At 50.6% G+C, this 16,397-nt stretch overlaps 1 protein-coding gene across 1 annotated transcript; it reads right to left on the reverse strand.

The window, feature by feature from the left end:
* Positions 1-329: 329 nt before the first annotated feature.
* Positions 330-16,156, reverse strand: ARPC3 (actin related protein 2/3 complex subunit 3). Its single transcript, XM_062182406.1, has 7 exons — positions 16,050-16,156; positions 12,965-13,064; positions 5,369-5,445; positions 3,060-3,128; positions 2,365-2,491; positions 1,630-1,724; positions 330-632 (listed from the first exon to the last, which is right to left on the reverse strand). The coding sequence occupies exons 1-7, from the start codon at positions 16,053-16,055 to the stop codon at positions 570-572; spliced, it is 537 nt and encodes a 178-aa protein (XP_062038390.1). The 5' UTR covers positions 16,056-16,156; the 3' UTR covers positions 330-569.
* Between the last annotated feature and the right edge of the window lie 241 nt (positions 16,157-16,397).

Raw genomic sequence — 16,397 nt, forward strand, 5'->3', positions numbered from 1 at the left:
CTTGCAGTGCCAGCATCCCATATGGATGCCAGTTCGAGACACTGCTGCTCCACTTCTGATCCAGCTCTCTGCTGTGGCCTGGGAAAGCAAGAGAAGATGGCCCAAGTCCTTGGGCCCCTGCACCTGAGTGAGAGACCCAGAGGAAGCCCCTGGCTTCAGATCAGTCCAGCTCCAGCCATTGCGGCCAATTGGGGAGTGAACCAGCAGATGGAAGACCCCTCTGTCTCTCTGCCTTTCAAATAAATAAATAAATCTTTAAAAAAAAAAGTATCAGTGAGCTTTACAAAAAAAATGACAAAGGTAAGTAATAAAGTTTTTCTGACATGGAATGTTAGAAATTTTTTTTATTATTTGTTCTTATTAAGCACGGCTTAATAGTGCAGAAAATTTCAAATGATCCTTCAACAACCCACTCTCCCCTCCCCCCCCCAAATTCTTGACGAGGAGCTTTTCAAGACAAGACATGCTCTCTTCTGTATCAAACCTATGGAATAAAGGCAGAGGACTGAGTACAGCTTGCTGCAACACGCGGCCCACAGCTCCCGAGTCGGTGCCTGTCCAGGCTTCCTTCACTGTCCCGGTCCCGAGAGGCTCTTGTTCATGAACTGTCTCTTCACAAAGCAAGTCCACCACTGAGGAGGGGGAGCGAGACAGGGCGAACAGCACACATCAGATGACATACTTCAGGGTAGTCAGAATTCAGTCCATTTCATAATAAAAGTCAATGTTAGTCTGGTGTCCCTTACATTATAAATTCCTCAAAGAGACCTGCAGAAATTCTTTCTAGACTCACAAAGTACAAATCCAACAGACTGAAAATATTTGGGGGAAAAACCTGCATCTGACAGAACACGTAGAGACTCTTGTAATTGTCATAGTATCACAACTATCCCATAGCACTGCCATGGTACTGGGTAACAATCTGGGATGACTTAAAGTGTACGGGAGGGGCTGGCACCGTGGCTTAACAGGCTAATCCTCCGCCTTGCGGCACCGGCACACCGGGTTCTAGTCCCGGTCAGGGCACCGGATTCTATCCCGGTTGCCCCTCTTCCAGGCCAGCTCTCTGCTGTGGCCAGGGAAAGCAGTGGAGGATGGCCCAAGTGCTTGGGCCCTGCACCCGCATGGGAGACCAGGAGAAGCACTTGGCTCCTGGCTTCGGATCAGCACGATGCGCCGGCTGCGGCGGCCATTGGAGGGTGAACCAACAGCAAAAGGAAGACCTTTCTCTCTGTCTCTCTCTCACTATCCACTCTGCCTGTCAAAATAAATAAATAAATAAATAAAGTATATGGGAGGATGTACATAAGTTATACGCTAACACTACGCCACCTTATGTAAGGGGCTGGAGCACCCACAGACTTTGGTACCCGAGAGGAGTCCTGGACCCAGTCCCCCGTGGGTGTGGAGGGCATCTACACAGCCAAGACGCGCAGCACACAGTCTCTGAGGGACTTCGATGTCCTGAGGAGAATTCACAACTACAGCTCTCTTACTGTAAACAGTTCACTACTGAGTGGGAGTCAGTGGACTGCCAGTTACCAGGCCACACTGCAAAGCAGGAAACGGGAGACCTCTGTGTGTTTGGTGGTGGCGACATCTGATTTACCAGTTGGACGGGAGTCTTACCTTGCTGGGCTTATCATTCTGAGGGTCAAAAACTTTCTCACAAAGTCTCAGTCCAGTCTCCTGCCTTAGCTGTTGCAAGTAGGCACGCATCACCTCTGAAACAGAAAAATAACAGAACTGCATTTGAGAACACAGCTGGTCTGCACGCTGGCCTCGGCAATGCAGCGGTACACCCCTGACGGGAGGAGAAACAGGAAAGACAGTCCAAATATAGTCCAAGTGGTTTTATAACTGCACGCATTTCAAAATCACTCAAAAGATGCTCTGCTTGTCACACTGCTGCCCTGAGCCTTCAGTGAAGATGGTAACACGACGACACACGTTCCCGCGAGTCCACTGTCAATCTGGAAGCCACAGAGGGTCTTCATGTGCCACAAGGAAAGCACACCTGGAGGCCGTGCTGCCACGGAGCAGGTGAAGCGCTGCCTGCAGTGCTGGGATCTCAGGTGGGTGCCAGTTCAAGTCCCAGCTGCTCCACTTCTGATCCAGCTCCCTGCTAATGTGCCTGGGAAGGCAGCGGAGGATGGCCCGAGCCTTTAGACCCCTGTACCCATGGGGGAGACCAGGAGGAAGCTCCTGGCTTCAGATCAGCCCAGCTCTGGCTGTCATGGCTATCTGAGAAGTGAACCAGCAGATGGAGGACATCTCTCTCTCTCTGCTTCTGCCTCTAACTCTGCCTTTCAAATAAATAAATCAAATCTTAGAAAGAAAGAAAGGACACAGACCCCTTCTTACCATCTTCCTGCTTGTTTGCAGGTTTGGCATAAATTGCATTAAGTGGAAACCCCGGCTCTCCAGGAATGGGAAAATTTGTGATTCCCAGTGTATACATTTCTTTTTCGCCTTGGCTTTTGGAATTGCACTAAAAAAAAAAAAAGTAAATATATATATATGACATGGTCTCACATGGCTTTTATTAATTCACCAAACTCTGGCATGGGGCCTCATAACTCAATTTTGAAGTAGAGAGGAGTGTGAACAAAGTTCCGAGTTTCATGAGAAATGGAAGCAGCATGAATTCTGTGAGAGAACGTCACCGGCAGTCCTTACACTACCGGGGGCTACTGCCAACATTAACAACGGAGGTAAGTGCTCCGCGTCAGCCAAAGGCTCATGGGAAGAAAACCCAGTTTTTTCCCCACTCAAATTCGCGGACCCCTGAGCCCCGCCCTTTGTCTCCAGGTGAAGAACACCTGAGCCCAGGGCTTAACGGAATCTCTCTGTCAAGGTTTGCGTCTTGCAAACACATACGTATGAAGCTTAAAACACAGTCACTCAGTGGGAATTCAGAGAGCTGCACTCAGGTCTTCCTCCTCAGTTCACGTCCAAGTCTAAGGGAGTATTTCCTAGCTGTCCTTGGAGTCGCGACACACAAAAAACGGCTGGGAGTATAAACAACTGTCAGCAATCTCCCGAGCTTAATCCATTACCTTCTGGAGTTTCTTTAGACACTCAGAGATGTAGAGAGTTATATATATCAGGGTCCTGTCGGCTTCATTCTACAGAGAGGAAAAGAAAATTTAGCAAACAGTACAGACGAAAACCTAACAGTTCTGTCCAACAAATGGAACCAATCTTTGTCTCCAGATGATCTACTGAAAGCCCGGACGGTGCAACTGCTGTGGCGCACGAGGCCCCTTCTGCCAGGCAGGCTCCCTTCTGTGCAGGCGGGCAGGGCCAGGGCTTCCACCCGAGCTCTGTGGAGGCTCTCGTTCTCAGCTCCCTTCACCCCCGGTCCTGGGGAGCTGTGCCAACAGCCCCTCACCCTGCGCAGGAAGCAGAATTAACAAGGCTGCCTGGATAACCTGAGGTGCACCATATGGTTGGCCAATTTTTAAAAACCCTTTCATTTCAGGATCTCTGCCAAGAACAGAAACATTCATTACTCTAAAAGAGGAAGCAATTACTTCACGTGTGACATGTTCTTGAAGAACTCCCTAAGCCTGGCGTCCTGAGCTAAGCAAAAGGAGAAGTGGAGAAGACGAACGGATGTTGATCCAATGTGGCAGACGTGAGATCACATTTTACACGTATTTATAGCTGAAAAAACAAAAAGAAACCTACACGTTTCCCTGTTTTTAAGACCAGGAAATAAAGTGTGGTAGAATAATATTTATTTACACCTACTACAAACACAGCATTTGGGCCATGTATTTGACAAAGAAAACACTCTGTTAATATCACAAAATGTTTGGACTACAATTTATAGATCAGGAATCTATAAATAAAGATTTTACATCCTGCTTGATTTCAAAAGGTCAAAGTTGGAAGGAGGACGTTGAAGTTCATCTCACTGCCGTTCCTGGTAACCTGGAGAGCAGAGCTCAGGAAACCTGGTTTCCATTTTCCCTCCTCCTCGTCCGTGACCCTCCCCTTCCTTCCCTCATCACAGGGACTAAGGAGAGAGGGGAGAGTGGGGCAGGACCAGGGTGGCTCAAGTCTCTACTTCCCCTTCTCAGGTTCAGGGCATACACGCATACTAAGAAAATTACATAGCCAGGAGGATTTCTCACTTGTGGACTAATGCTACCCACCAGGCCTGGCACACAGTAGGTGCTAAATTAATGTCAAAATGTCTTTACACCAGAATTGGCTAATTTTTTTTTTTTTAAAAGGTGTGTTACCTTTCAAACAGAAACTATAGCCTTAATGGGAGAATTAGGAGCAGACAGCTGTCTTTTTTTTTTTTTTTAAGATTTATTTGTTTATTTATTTTTATTATTATTATTATTATTTTTTTTTTTTTTTGACAGGCAGAGTGGACAGTGAGAGAGAGAGAGAGACAGAGAGAAAGGTCTTCCTTTGCCGTTGGTTCACCCTCCAATGGCCGCCGCGGTAGCGCGCTGCGGCCGGCGCACCGCGCTGTTCCAATGGCAGGAGCCAGGTGCTTATCCTGGTCTCCCATGGGGTGCAGAGCCCAAACACTTGGGCCATCCTCCACTGCACTCCCTGGCCACAGCAGAGAGCTGGCCTGGAAGAGAGGCAACCGGGACAGGATTGGTGCCCCGACCGGGACTAGAACCCGGTGTGCCGGCGCCGCAAGGCGGAGGATTAGCCTGTTGAGCCATGGCGCCGGCCTATTATTTTTTTTTGACAGGCAGAGTAGATAGTGAGAGAGACAGAGAGAAAGGTCTTCCTTTTTGCCATTGGTTCACCCTCGAATGGCCACTGCGGCCGGCGCGCTGCAGCCAGCGCATCGCGCTGATCCGAAGCCAGGAGCCAGGTGCTTCTCCTGGTCTCCTATGGGGTGCAGGGCCCAAGGACTTGGGCCATCCTCCACTGCCTTCCCGGGCCACAGCAGAGAGCTGGCCTGGAAGAGGGGCAACTGGGATAGAATCCGGCGCCCCGACCGGGACTAGAACCCGGTGTGCCGGCGCCGCAAGGCGGAGGATTAGCCTGTTGAGCTACGGCGCCGGCCCAGAATTGGCTAATTTTGTCTACAAAGGGCCAGAAACCAAACATGTTAGGCTCTGAGGGCCAGGCTGTGTTCCAATGACATTTTATTTACAAGAAGCCATGGGCCAGATTCAATCCTCAGGCTGTAGTCTGTCAACCCCAGTACAGACTTTGGAGGAAGAAAAAGAAACCAGTATCTTTCCAGAATCTAATACCAGGCAGTGTTCTAGAATTTAAGACTCACAATTTCACATCGCATTTTCTCTTCATGACAACTCACTGCAGTGTAGAGATTATCCTAATCAGAAAATTAAAGTGAAATATTAAAAGCTCTGTCATTTACCTTAATTTCATAGTTTTTGAAGAAGACATTGGCCTTGAAGTAATAGATGGCTTCATCCACAATATCTGTATCTTTTGCTAAGCAGGATAACAAGGAGAAGGAGGGAAGAAAAGTCAGTCAATTGCAAACTGTAATTTAGCCTGTAAAAACCATAAAGAAAATCCAGGATCAACTGTCAAAAATTTTATAGTTGAATAAAATTAAACTAGGGAGCACATATGTGGCACAGCAGTTAGCTGCTGCTTGGGACACCCACATCCTGTATCAGAACGCCTTGTCTCTCCATTCTGCTTCCTGCCTTCTCCCGGGACTGGCTGGGTCTCTACTACTCTCAAGGGAGACCAAAACTGAATTCTAGGCTCCCGGCTTTGGCTTAGCCCAGTCCTGGCTGCTGCAGGCATTTGGAGATGAAACACAGCACATGGGAAATCTCTCTCTGCACTTCAAATAAATAAAAAACATTTTTTAAATGAAGCTATCAAAATAAAGCCTGTAAAACAATTTCAAGAAAATAAAGTATGTAGTTAATTTTTATTTCTTAAGATTTTTTTGTTTTATTTCAAAGACAGAGTTAGAGAGAAGCGGGGTGAGGGGGGAAGGTTTTCTATCTGCAGGTTCACTCCCCAAATGGCCGCCAACAGCCAAAGCTAGGCCAATCCAAAGCCAGAAGCTTCTTCTGGGTCTCCCATGTGGGTGCAGGGGCCTAGGGACTTGGGCCATCGTCTACTGCTTCCCCAGGCCATTGCAGAGAACTGGATTGGAAGTGGAGCAGCCGGGACTTGGACCAGTGTCCACCTGGCACTATAGGTGGCAGCTTAACCCACTACTCCACAGCGCCAGCCTCAGTTTTTTTATTTATTTATTTTTAATATTTATTTATTTGAAAGAGTTACGAGGGTTGGGGAGAAGGAGAGAATCTTCCATCTGCTGGTTTACTCCCCAGATGGCCGCAACAGCCAGTTGGTCCAGGCCAAAGCCAGGAGCCAACAGTCAGGAGCTTCATCTGGGTCTCCCACACGGATGGCAGGGGCCCAAGGACTTGGTTATCCTCCACTGCTTTTCTCAGGCCATCAGCAGGGAGTCTGATGGGAAGTGGACCAGCCACAGCACGAACTGGCATCCATATGGGATGCCGTTGTTGCCGACAGCAGCTTCATCCACTACACCTTAATGCTGGCCCGATTTTTAGCTTTATTTATTTGAATGGCAGAGTGAGAGAGAGAGAGAGAGAGAGTGATATCTTCCATCTACTGGTTCACTCCTCAAAAACCTGCAACAGCTGGTGGTGGGCCAGGCTGAAGCCAGGAGCCTGGAACTCTAGTCAGGTCTCCCTCGTGAGTGGCAGGAGCCATCATCTGGGCCCCCACCCCACCCGGTGCCATCAGCAGGAACGTGGACTGGAAGGAGAGGCGGGATTTGATCTCAAGCACTATGACGTGGAATTGGGACCCAAGCAACATCCATCCTTATTTGGTTTTTTATAGATCATACACACTTTATAAAAAATCCAATCAACACACAAAAAATTTAACTGTCACCCTGTACCCTACTATTCAGAAATAATTTACTACTAACAATTAATGACTATCATTTGAGACCTCTCTCAATGCATTTAGAAAACCAGTCTGACACACAGGTAAATTCGTGATCAAAATACTTCTTTTTTTTAAATTTTCTTTATTTATTTTTTTTTTTTAAAAATACTTCTGAAAGGTCTGTACCATGGCTCAGGTTAAGCCACTGCCTATGACACTGGCATCCCACAACAAAATACTTTTGAAAAAATAAAAAGTAGCCGGCGCCACGGCTCAATAGGCTAATCCTCCGCCTTGCGGCGCCAGCACACCGGGTTCTAGTCCCGGTCAGGACACCGATCCTGTCCCGGTTGCCCCTCTTCCAGGCCAGCTCTCTGCTGTGGCCAGGGAGTGCAGTGGAGGATGGCCCAAGTGCTTGGGCCCTGCACCCGCATGGGAGACCAGGAGAAGCACCTGGCTCCTGCCATTGGAACAGCGCGGTGCGCCGGCCGCAGCGCGCCTACCACGGCGGCCATTGGAGGGTGAATCAACGGCAAAAAAAGGAAGACCTTTCTCTCTGTCTCCCTCTACTGTCCACTCTGCCTGTCAAAAAAAAAAAAAAAAAAAAGAAAGAAAGAAAGAAAAGTATTCTGACATATAAAAATAAATAAAATAAAAAAGTAAAAAAAAAAAAAAAAACTCGGGGCTGGTGCTGTAATGTAGCAGGTGAAGCTGCCGCCTGCAATGCTGGCATCCCACATGGGTGCTGGTTCGAGTCCCGGCTGCTCCACTTCTGATCCAGCTCTCTGCTATGGCCTGGGAAAGCAGTAGAAGATGGCCCAAGTCCTTGGGCCCCTGCACCCACATGGGAGACCTGGAAGAAGCTCCTGGCTCCTGGCTCCAGATCAGCCCAGCTCCGGCCGTTGCGGTCATCTGGGAAGTGAACCAGCAGATGGAAGATCTCTCACTCTCTCTCTCAAGTAAAATAAATAAATCTTTAAAAAAAATCCTCTTTCGTAACCTAGAACTGATTGATCAGTATGAGTTTTGATAAATAAAAGCTGGAATAGGAAGCTTGAAACAGTTAACAGTGATGGGTGGAGTGTCTGTAACCATGAGGTTGGTTTTAGGATTGAAAATATTAGTACTCCAATTTTCATGTTGAGATGGTAAGTCAAGCTGGCTCTTCCTTTTTTTTAAGGCTTTTTTTTTTTTAAGTATTTATTTATTTATTTTTTATTTTTATTTTTTGACAGGCAGAGTGGACAGTGAGAGAGAGAGACAGAGAGAAAGGTCTTCCTTTTGCCGTTGGTTCACCCTCCAATGGCCGCCGCGGTAGCGCGCTGTGGCCGGCGCACCGCGCTGTTCCGATGGCAGGAGCCAGGTGCTTCTCCTGGTCTCCCATGGGGTGCAGGGCCCAAGCACTTGGGCCATCCTCCACTGCACTTCCTAGCCACAGCAGAGAGCTGGCCTGGAAGAGGGGCAACCGGGACAGGATCGGTGCCCCGACCGGGACTAGAACCCGGTGTGCCGGCGCCGCAAGGCGGAGGATTAGCCTAGTGATCCACGGCGCCGGCCTTTAAGTATTTATTTATTTATTTATTTAAGAGTTAGAGTTACAGACAGTGAGAGGGAGACACAGAGAGAAAGGTCTTTCTTCAGTTGGCTCACTCCCCAGAGGGCTGCAACGCGGGAGCTGTGCCAATTCAAAGCCAGGAGCCAGGAGCTTCTTCTGGGTCTCCCATTCAGGTACAGGGGCCCAAGCACTTGGGCCATCTTCTACTGCTTTCCCAGGCCATAGCAGAGAGCTGGATGGGAAGTGGAGCAGCTGGGTCTCGATCCGGCACCCACATGGGATGCTGGCGCTTCAGGCCAGGGCGTTAACCCACTGTGCCACAGTGCCGGCCTCATGCTGGTTCACTTTCCAATTGGCTGCAGCGGCCAGAGCTGCGCTAATCCAAAGCCAGGAGCCAGGAGCTTCTTCTGGGTCTCCCATACAGGTGCAGAGGCTGGCACCCATAAGGGATGCTGGCACTGCAGGCTGTGGCTTTACCTGCTATGCCACAGTGCTGACTCCTTAAGATTTTTATCTTGAGAGCGTGTCTGGAGTTCAATGAGTATCTTTTTTTTTTTTTTTTTTTTTTTTTTTTTTGACAGGCAGAGTGGACAGTGAGAGAGAGAGACAGAGACAGAGAGAAAGGTCTTCCTTTTCCGTTGGTTCATCCCTCAATGGCCGCTGCAGCCGGCCCACTGCGCTGATCTGAAGCCAGGAGCTTCTCCTGGTCTCCCATGCGGGTGCAGGGCCCAAGGACTTGGGCCATCCTCCACTGCACTCCTGGGCCACAGCAGAGAGCTGGACTGGAAGAGGAGCAACCGGGACTAGAACCTGGGGTGCCGGCGCCGCAGGTGGAGAATTAACCTATTGAGCCATGGCGCCGGCCCCAATGAGTATCTTAATGTATTGGAATAGCCCACAGATAGTTTTATTTCTGAGTGATGGCTCAGGAAGAAATATGAACTTACTCATGTATTAGAGGGTATCAGAAATTAAGAATCAGGCAAATCTATCTACTCTGTAAAAAGACTCAAGAATAAATTGCTTGAAGATAAAGTATATTCCAAAGATTCTAGGTGGGGAATTTTTAAGTTGTCATTATGTAACTCAAGGAAGATTAACAAAGGCCAGATAATTTTGGGCTGATAAGACAACTGTGGATTAAGCATCACTTGTTCAAAAAGGGCTTGAAGACTTAAAAGAACCAAGTAGACAGCTCTGATGGACAGTGGAAGGAATTGCAACATGGGGAATTCCTTAAATAAAAATATATTAAATGGAACCGGTGCTGTGGCATAGCGGGTAAAGCCGCCGCCTGCAGTGCTGGCATCCCATATGGGTGCCGGTTCAAGTCCCAGCTGTCCCATTTCCAATCTAGTTTTCTGCTATGGCCCAAGAAAGCAGCAGAAGATGGCCCAAGTGCTTGGGCCCCTGCACCCACGTGGGAGACCCATAAGAAGCTCCTGGCTTCGGATCAGCTCAGCTCTGGCTATTGCAACCATTTGGGGCGTGAACCAGCAGATGGAAGATTTCTTTCGCTCACTCTTTCTGCCTCTGCCTCTCTGTAACTCTGCCTTGCAAATAAATAAATAAATAAATATTTTAAATAAAGTATTAACTTTAAATAATTTTGCCTTATGATATACAGTATGAAAAACTTTACACTGGCTTGTAAAACAAAAATAAATAAAATAAACAAATAGAACGTCTCCCACATGATTTTTTTTTTTTTTTTTTTTGACAGGCAGAGTGGATAGTGAGAGAGAGAGACAGAGAGAAAGGTCTTCCTTTTTGCCGTTGGTTCACCCTCCAATGGCCGCTGTGGCAGGCACATCGCGCTGATCCGAAGCCAGGAGCCAGGTGCTTCTCCTGGTCTCCCATGCGGGTGCAGGGCCCAAGCACTTGGGCCATCCTCCACTGCCTTCCCAGGCCACAGCAGAGAGCTGGCCTGGAAGAGGGGCAACCGAGATAGAATCCGGTGCCCCGACCGGGACTAGAACCCGGTGTGCCGGTGCCACAAGGTGGAGGATTAGCCTGTTAAGCCACGGCGCCGGCCTCCCACATGATTTGACTTAAGTTTACACGCTGCTGCTTCAGGGAAAAGCTCTTAGGAACGTGTTGGGGTTTGCAGATGCATCGTTCCTTCCCTGAAAACTATGACTGAAGATGTACTTGCACAAGATGTTCTGAGTGGCCACAGCCCAAGAAAAGGCAGAAATACTGTTGTGACAAAGACAGATGTCATTACACAATTTCTTTGGCAATTTTCTTAATTTTGAAAAGGCCAAGGTCTCAGGGTCTCGACAGCCGGCTGTCTCAGCGAGGCGGACGCGGTTATTTATACTCCTCGTCCCCTGAGCTTCAGTCCTCAGCAGTGCGCTGGTCTCCGTCCCCACTCAGCTCTCGTCTGCAAACAGGAAACCTCTCAGAGCTGTTTACAAGGCCCCGCCAGTCCTGTTCAACAATGAGGGGGGCGGGGCAACAGCAGAGGCGCCAGCACTCAGGAGCTCCCTGCTGAATTTCAATGAACTGATTTAAAGAATGCTAACTTTTTTAGCTCCCAGCACAGGCTTCCACGCCAGTTCAGCTGTAATTCTGTCTACGGGGGACACAACCAAGTCATTCCTCCTCAACAGGTAGTAGTAACCAGACCTCCTAGACCTACTCCTCTCTCAGGGCACGAGATGGTCTTGGCACAGAAGTGTCCCATGCTGGAGTGCCTGGCTCAAATCCTGGCTCGGCTCTCGATTTGCTTCCTGCTGATGGGAACGCTGGGAGGCAGCAGGCTCCTACAGACACTTAGGGAGTGAACCAGTGAAGGGAGATAGATATCTTTCTCTGTCTCTCTGCTGTTCAAATACACAACATTTAAAAATATTTTAGTAAACAGATGTATTCCGGGACTGCTACCTGCAGTGCCAGCATCCCTCACGGGTGCCGGTTTGAGTCCCAGCTGCTCTACTTCTGACCCAGCTCTCTGCTGTGGCCTGGGAAAGCAGTAGAAGATGGCCCAAGTCCTTGGGCCCCTGAAACCGTGTGGATTTGGATTGACACAGCTCCAGCCTTTGCGGCCATTTAGGGAGTGAACCAGTGGATGGAAGATCTCTCTCTCTCTCTCTCTGCCTCTCTGTAACTCTGCCTTTAAAATAAATAAATAAGTCTTTAAAAAAAAATAAAAGATTTATTCCGCCCTTGGCTAACTGCATGCTCTGATATACGACATGGTGTTCGTAACCATCTGAAAAGGTTTCCCCACAGGAGGCTGGAGCAACACTGACTATTATTGTTCTTTCTTTGCACTACAATTCTTTTATCATATTTTTTGCCTTTTCCGGTCTTTTTCCATCTGTTCCTTTTCTCAGAATCAAGTAGAGACTGTGGTGTCTCACCAAATTTATTAAGTTTATTGAGCTTTCAACTGGTGTCGACAACAAAATTAAATTAGGAAGAGGTCAAGTCAAATACTCTGGCAGAGAAGCGGCGATGGAATCCGTACAAAAACGGTAATTCTAACCGGGGTCCTGGAAACCGTGACTGGAACTCGCTGCAGACCTTTGTGGGTGCAGCAGAACCATGTGTAATGTAAGACAAATTACCCCGCTGGCAGAACATCTCCGGAAGCGTCAGAAAGAATCTCCCACGGCGACTGCCAACGGACGGGGCTTTCTGAACAGTGAAAAACGTTTCACCAGGCAAAGTGCAAGAGGGAACGCAAAGAAATGGAATTCAGAAAGGAGAAGCAAGGAGTCCCGTTGGGCAGTGCGCTTAGGATTCAGACTGACGCACTGCTGAACGTGCAGATCCCGGAGCAGCCTTCCCCGAGGACGAGGCTGAACCACCGCGGTGGCCTGGAAAGCACGGAGACACGGCAGTCCTCCGAGGGAGCAGCAGTCGACTCATCTGGAAGAACTGGCAGGGTAACGATGGGGCAGCATCCAGTCAAGTCTGAGCAACTGGAAGCAACGATTTGGTTTCTTATTCTCTTGGCCCCACAGCTTCAATTGAAGGCAACACACAACCACCATCTTTTTTTTTTTTTTTTTTTGACAGGCAGAGTGGACAGTAGAGAGAGACAGAGAGAAAGGTCTTCCTTTTGCCGTTGGTTCACCCTCCAATGGCCGCCGCGGCTGGCGCGATGCGGCCGGCGCACCGCGCTGATCCGATGGCAGGAGCCAGGTGCTTCTCCTGGTCTCCCATGGGGTGCAGGGCCCAAGCACTTGGGCCATCCTCCACTGCACTCCCGGGCCACAGCAGAGAGCTGGCCTGGAAGAGGGGCAACCGGGACAGGATCGGTGCCCCGACCGGGACTAGAACCCGGTGTGCCGGCGCCGCAAGGCGGAGGATTAGCCTAGTGAGCCGCGGCGCCGGCCCAACCACCATCTTTAAAGGTCTAGAGCACGATACCACCAAGCAAGCACACAGTACAAGTACATAGTGCAAGACTGAGCTAAGAATTCCACCCATTTGATGTCAGGAGGTTGCCAGGTGTTCAGTACCAACGTCGGAGAACAATGGGCTTAGACTTACTCTCTCTAGGGGCAGGGCCTTTGAACTGACTTCTGATCGGTAACAGCGCCATGTTTCCGATGAGCTTGGTGTCAGGGTCCATGAGAGAAGAGTGATACGCCTGCCAATACAGAAGCAGAAAGACGGCAAATGTCACAGGGGCTGACAAGCACATCCCCCAAAAGAACAAAAAATGAGTCATCTGCCCAAGATTAGGTAGGGCGGGCAGCAGCAGGGCTGGCGACAGTGACATGCTGGAGCCGGCTGCTTCCGGCTCAAGCCAGTCAATCGCTAGGGGCAGGCATTCAGTCTGGAAGTCAGGATATCCGCGGCCCACAGCACAACGCCTCGTTTGACTCCCGGCCCCTGATGCCAGCTTTCTTGCCAATGCAGATCCTGGGAGGCAGTGGTGATGGCTCAAGTGATCGGGTCCCTGCCACCCATGTGGGAGACCAGGCCTGTGTTCCTGTGCCCAGGCGTAAGCCACAGCAAAGCCCTGGCCATCATGGGCAGATGGGAGTGCTGTGTGTGTCTCTTTATCTCTCAAATAGAATAAAACCAACTTAATTGTACAAGCTGGTTATTAAACAGTCATTCCCAAAAATTTAAACCAGTTTGTGGTGCAGTGGGTTAAGCTGCTGACTGCAGTGCCGGCATCCCACGTGACCACCGGTTTGAGTCCCAGCTGCTCCACTTCCAATCCAGCTCCCTGCTGATGCTCATGGAGTTCCAAGCTCCCAGCTTCGGCCATGAACCAGGAGATGGAAGATGTTTGTCTCTGTCACTTACTCTTTCTGTAACTCTCCCTTTCTTTCTTTCTTTTTTTTTGTTAGTTTATTTGACAGGTAGAGTTACAGACAGTGAGAGAGACAGACAGAAAGGTCTTCCTTCCGTTGGTTCACCCCCCAAATGGCCACTATGGCCGGCACCACGCTGATCCGAAGCCAGGAGCCAGGTGCTTCTCCTGGTCTCCCATGCGGGTGCAGGGGCCCAAGCACTTGGTCCATCCTCCACTGCCCCCCCCCCCCCCGGGCCACAGCAGAAAACTGGACTGGAAAAGGAGCAACCGGGACTAGAACCCGGCGCCCATATTTAAAAACTTCTTATTATATAACCTTACAGATTACATTAATTATTAAAAAAAAACAAAGGTATATGTTCTCATTCTATTTTTCAAATTACAATTACCATTGTCTGTGTTGTTAAGGTTCTATCTTTGTTACGTTTATGGCAGAAATACAAATACTACAACACCGTGACACTGCATCTCTCCTGTTCCACGGTTAGTGACAGCACGGTGGTGGACGGTGGCAGTATTTCCACAATGGAAATAAGCAAACACCATGTAAATCAGGGGTAGCTGCCCCCAGCTGCATTTAAACCAGAACCCAAGCTCTAGCTTTTCAGACCTGCTCTCTCCTGGGTTGATGACTTTGACCAAGACACCACTTCTTTCTCTCAGCCAGTTTCCAAATTTGCAAAATGAGACATATTCTGCCTCCTGTGGGTCAGTGAGTTAAGAGACAGAGAAAAGTCACATTTAGGAGAATGGTTTGTATGCGGATTCCTGGTTCTGCTTTTTACAAGACGGCAGGCTTTCTGTACGCCAGCACGGGCCCCAACCATGTGTTCACTGGTTCACCAGCCATGTGCACGTAGCAGGGTGCTGTGGCGACAGTCCTTGGGATTAAAGAATTCCCAGGCGGGCCAGCGCTGCGGCTCACTAGGCTAATACTCCGCTTTGCGGCGCCGGCACACCGGGTTCTAGTCCCGGTCGGGGTGCCGGTTCTGTCCCGGTTGCCCCTCTTCCAGGCCAGCTCTCTGCTGTGGCCCGGGAGTGCAGTGGAGGATGGCCCAAGTGCTTGGGCCCTGCACCCCATGGGAGACCAGGATAGGCACCTGGCTCCTGCCATCGGATCAGCGCAGTGCGGCGGCCATTGGAGGGTGAACCAACGGCAAAGGAAGACCTTTCTCTCTCTCTCTCTCTGTCCACTCTGCCTGTCAAAAAAAAAATAATAATAATAATAATAATAAAAAAGAATTCCCAGGCTAACGGATCCAGATAAAGTGAGCAATCGCAGGGTAAGTCCAGGGTGCCCTACGGGCAACTGGAATGCACACAGGGCTTAGAGTCCTGGCTGAAGATGGGGCTTGGCCATGGCCGAGCGGCCCTGCAGGAGCTGCTGACTTCTCTGCGACAGAAACAATGGTATCCGCCTTGCAGGGTCAGTGCCGAGGGGCACAAGGAGCGTCCACACAGCGTGTGGCTCGGGCTCCGCCTAGCAGTCCCCAGGAGGCAATGCTACCTATGGGATTCGTGAAACGTTATCTACTGTTCTTTTCCCGGGACAGGAATGCATTATCTGGAGCAGCAACGGTCTTGATCCACCTGCTTCCCGGCGTCTGTCACCACCTGAGTGCTCCTTTTCTTATGGGTACCTGTGTGCTGGCCTTGGCGGCTGCCACAGCCATCAGCTTGCAGGGTATCCCACGGCCGCAGGGCCACCGTGCTCCTACCCGCAACCGGAAGCCCACAGACAACCGCACCGCCCGTTCCCACCCCCACTCCGATGCTCAGCAGATGGAAGCATCTGGAAACCAGCTGCGGACCCTGGGTGGGCTCCGAGGGCCCCAGGCCCACTGGCCCCGGCGGGGGTGGCAGGGAGGAGTCAGGGCAGCGGGGTCAGGCGGGGACACGCAGCGGGCGGGACCGCCCCCTGCGGCGGAGCAGGAAGCGGGCCCGACTGGGTGCGGGGGCGAAGCAGAAGTTGGACCCCGAAACATAAAGAGCGCGGCCCTGGGTTCGGGGCTCCAAAGAGCCTCTGGGCACCCCGCCCGCGTCCGGGAGCAGAGGGGCGAGGGGGCGCCGCCACCGGGGACAACCGGGCAGGAAGCGCCGCGGCGGCTTCCTCCCAAGTCGGGGCCGGGGCCCACTCCTGCCCCGCAGTCGACCCCGGCGGACAGCACCCCCAGACTCCCCAAACCTGAGGGGCCAACCCCGCCCTTCGCCAGCCTTCCGCTTCCGGCCTGCCCTCTCAGGCCCGCATCTCCCGTCGCACGCACGACTTCCCGCTGTCCCCTGCACACTCTGGGCTCAGACACTTACCGGCATCTTGGCAGCCCCGGGGCTTCAACCGAGAGGTGCAGGTCCGGGTTAGAGCGCGGCGCTTCCGCTATGGGGACCAGGGCGCGGTAGGCGGAAGTGAGCCGGAAGGGGCGGGCAAAGGGAGGACGCGGAACTTCCGGCCTCCAAAAGAGGCGCTAGAGGGCGCCCGAGCACTAGTCAGCGGGTCTGCGTGTCGCGCATGCGTGGATCTTGGGCATCCTTTGTTTTTCCTTAAAGCTCATCTTTCCAGTGGAGCAATCCCTGATCACACTCCACCTCCCCGCCTCTCTGGCTTTTCCCTTAGTTCTTAGGATTCCCTCAAACGGGTGACCCGGACACAGGACAGAA

The sequence above is a fragment of the Lepus europaeus genome, chromosome 23 (genome assembly GCF_033115175.1).
Source record: "Lepus europaeus isolate LE1 chromosome 23, mLepTim1.pri, whole genome shotgun sequence".
In the NCBI taxonomy this organism is placed as follows: domain Eukaryota; kingdom Metazoa; phylum Chordata; class Mammalia; order Lagomorpha; family Leporidae; genus Lepus; species Lepus europaeus.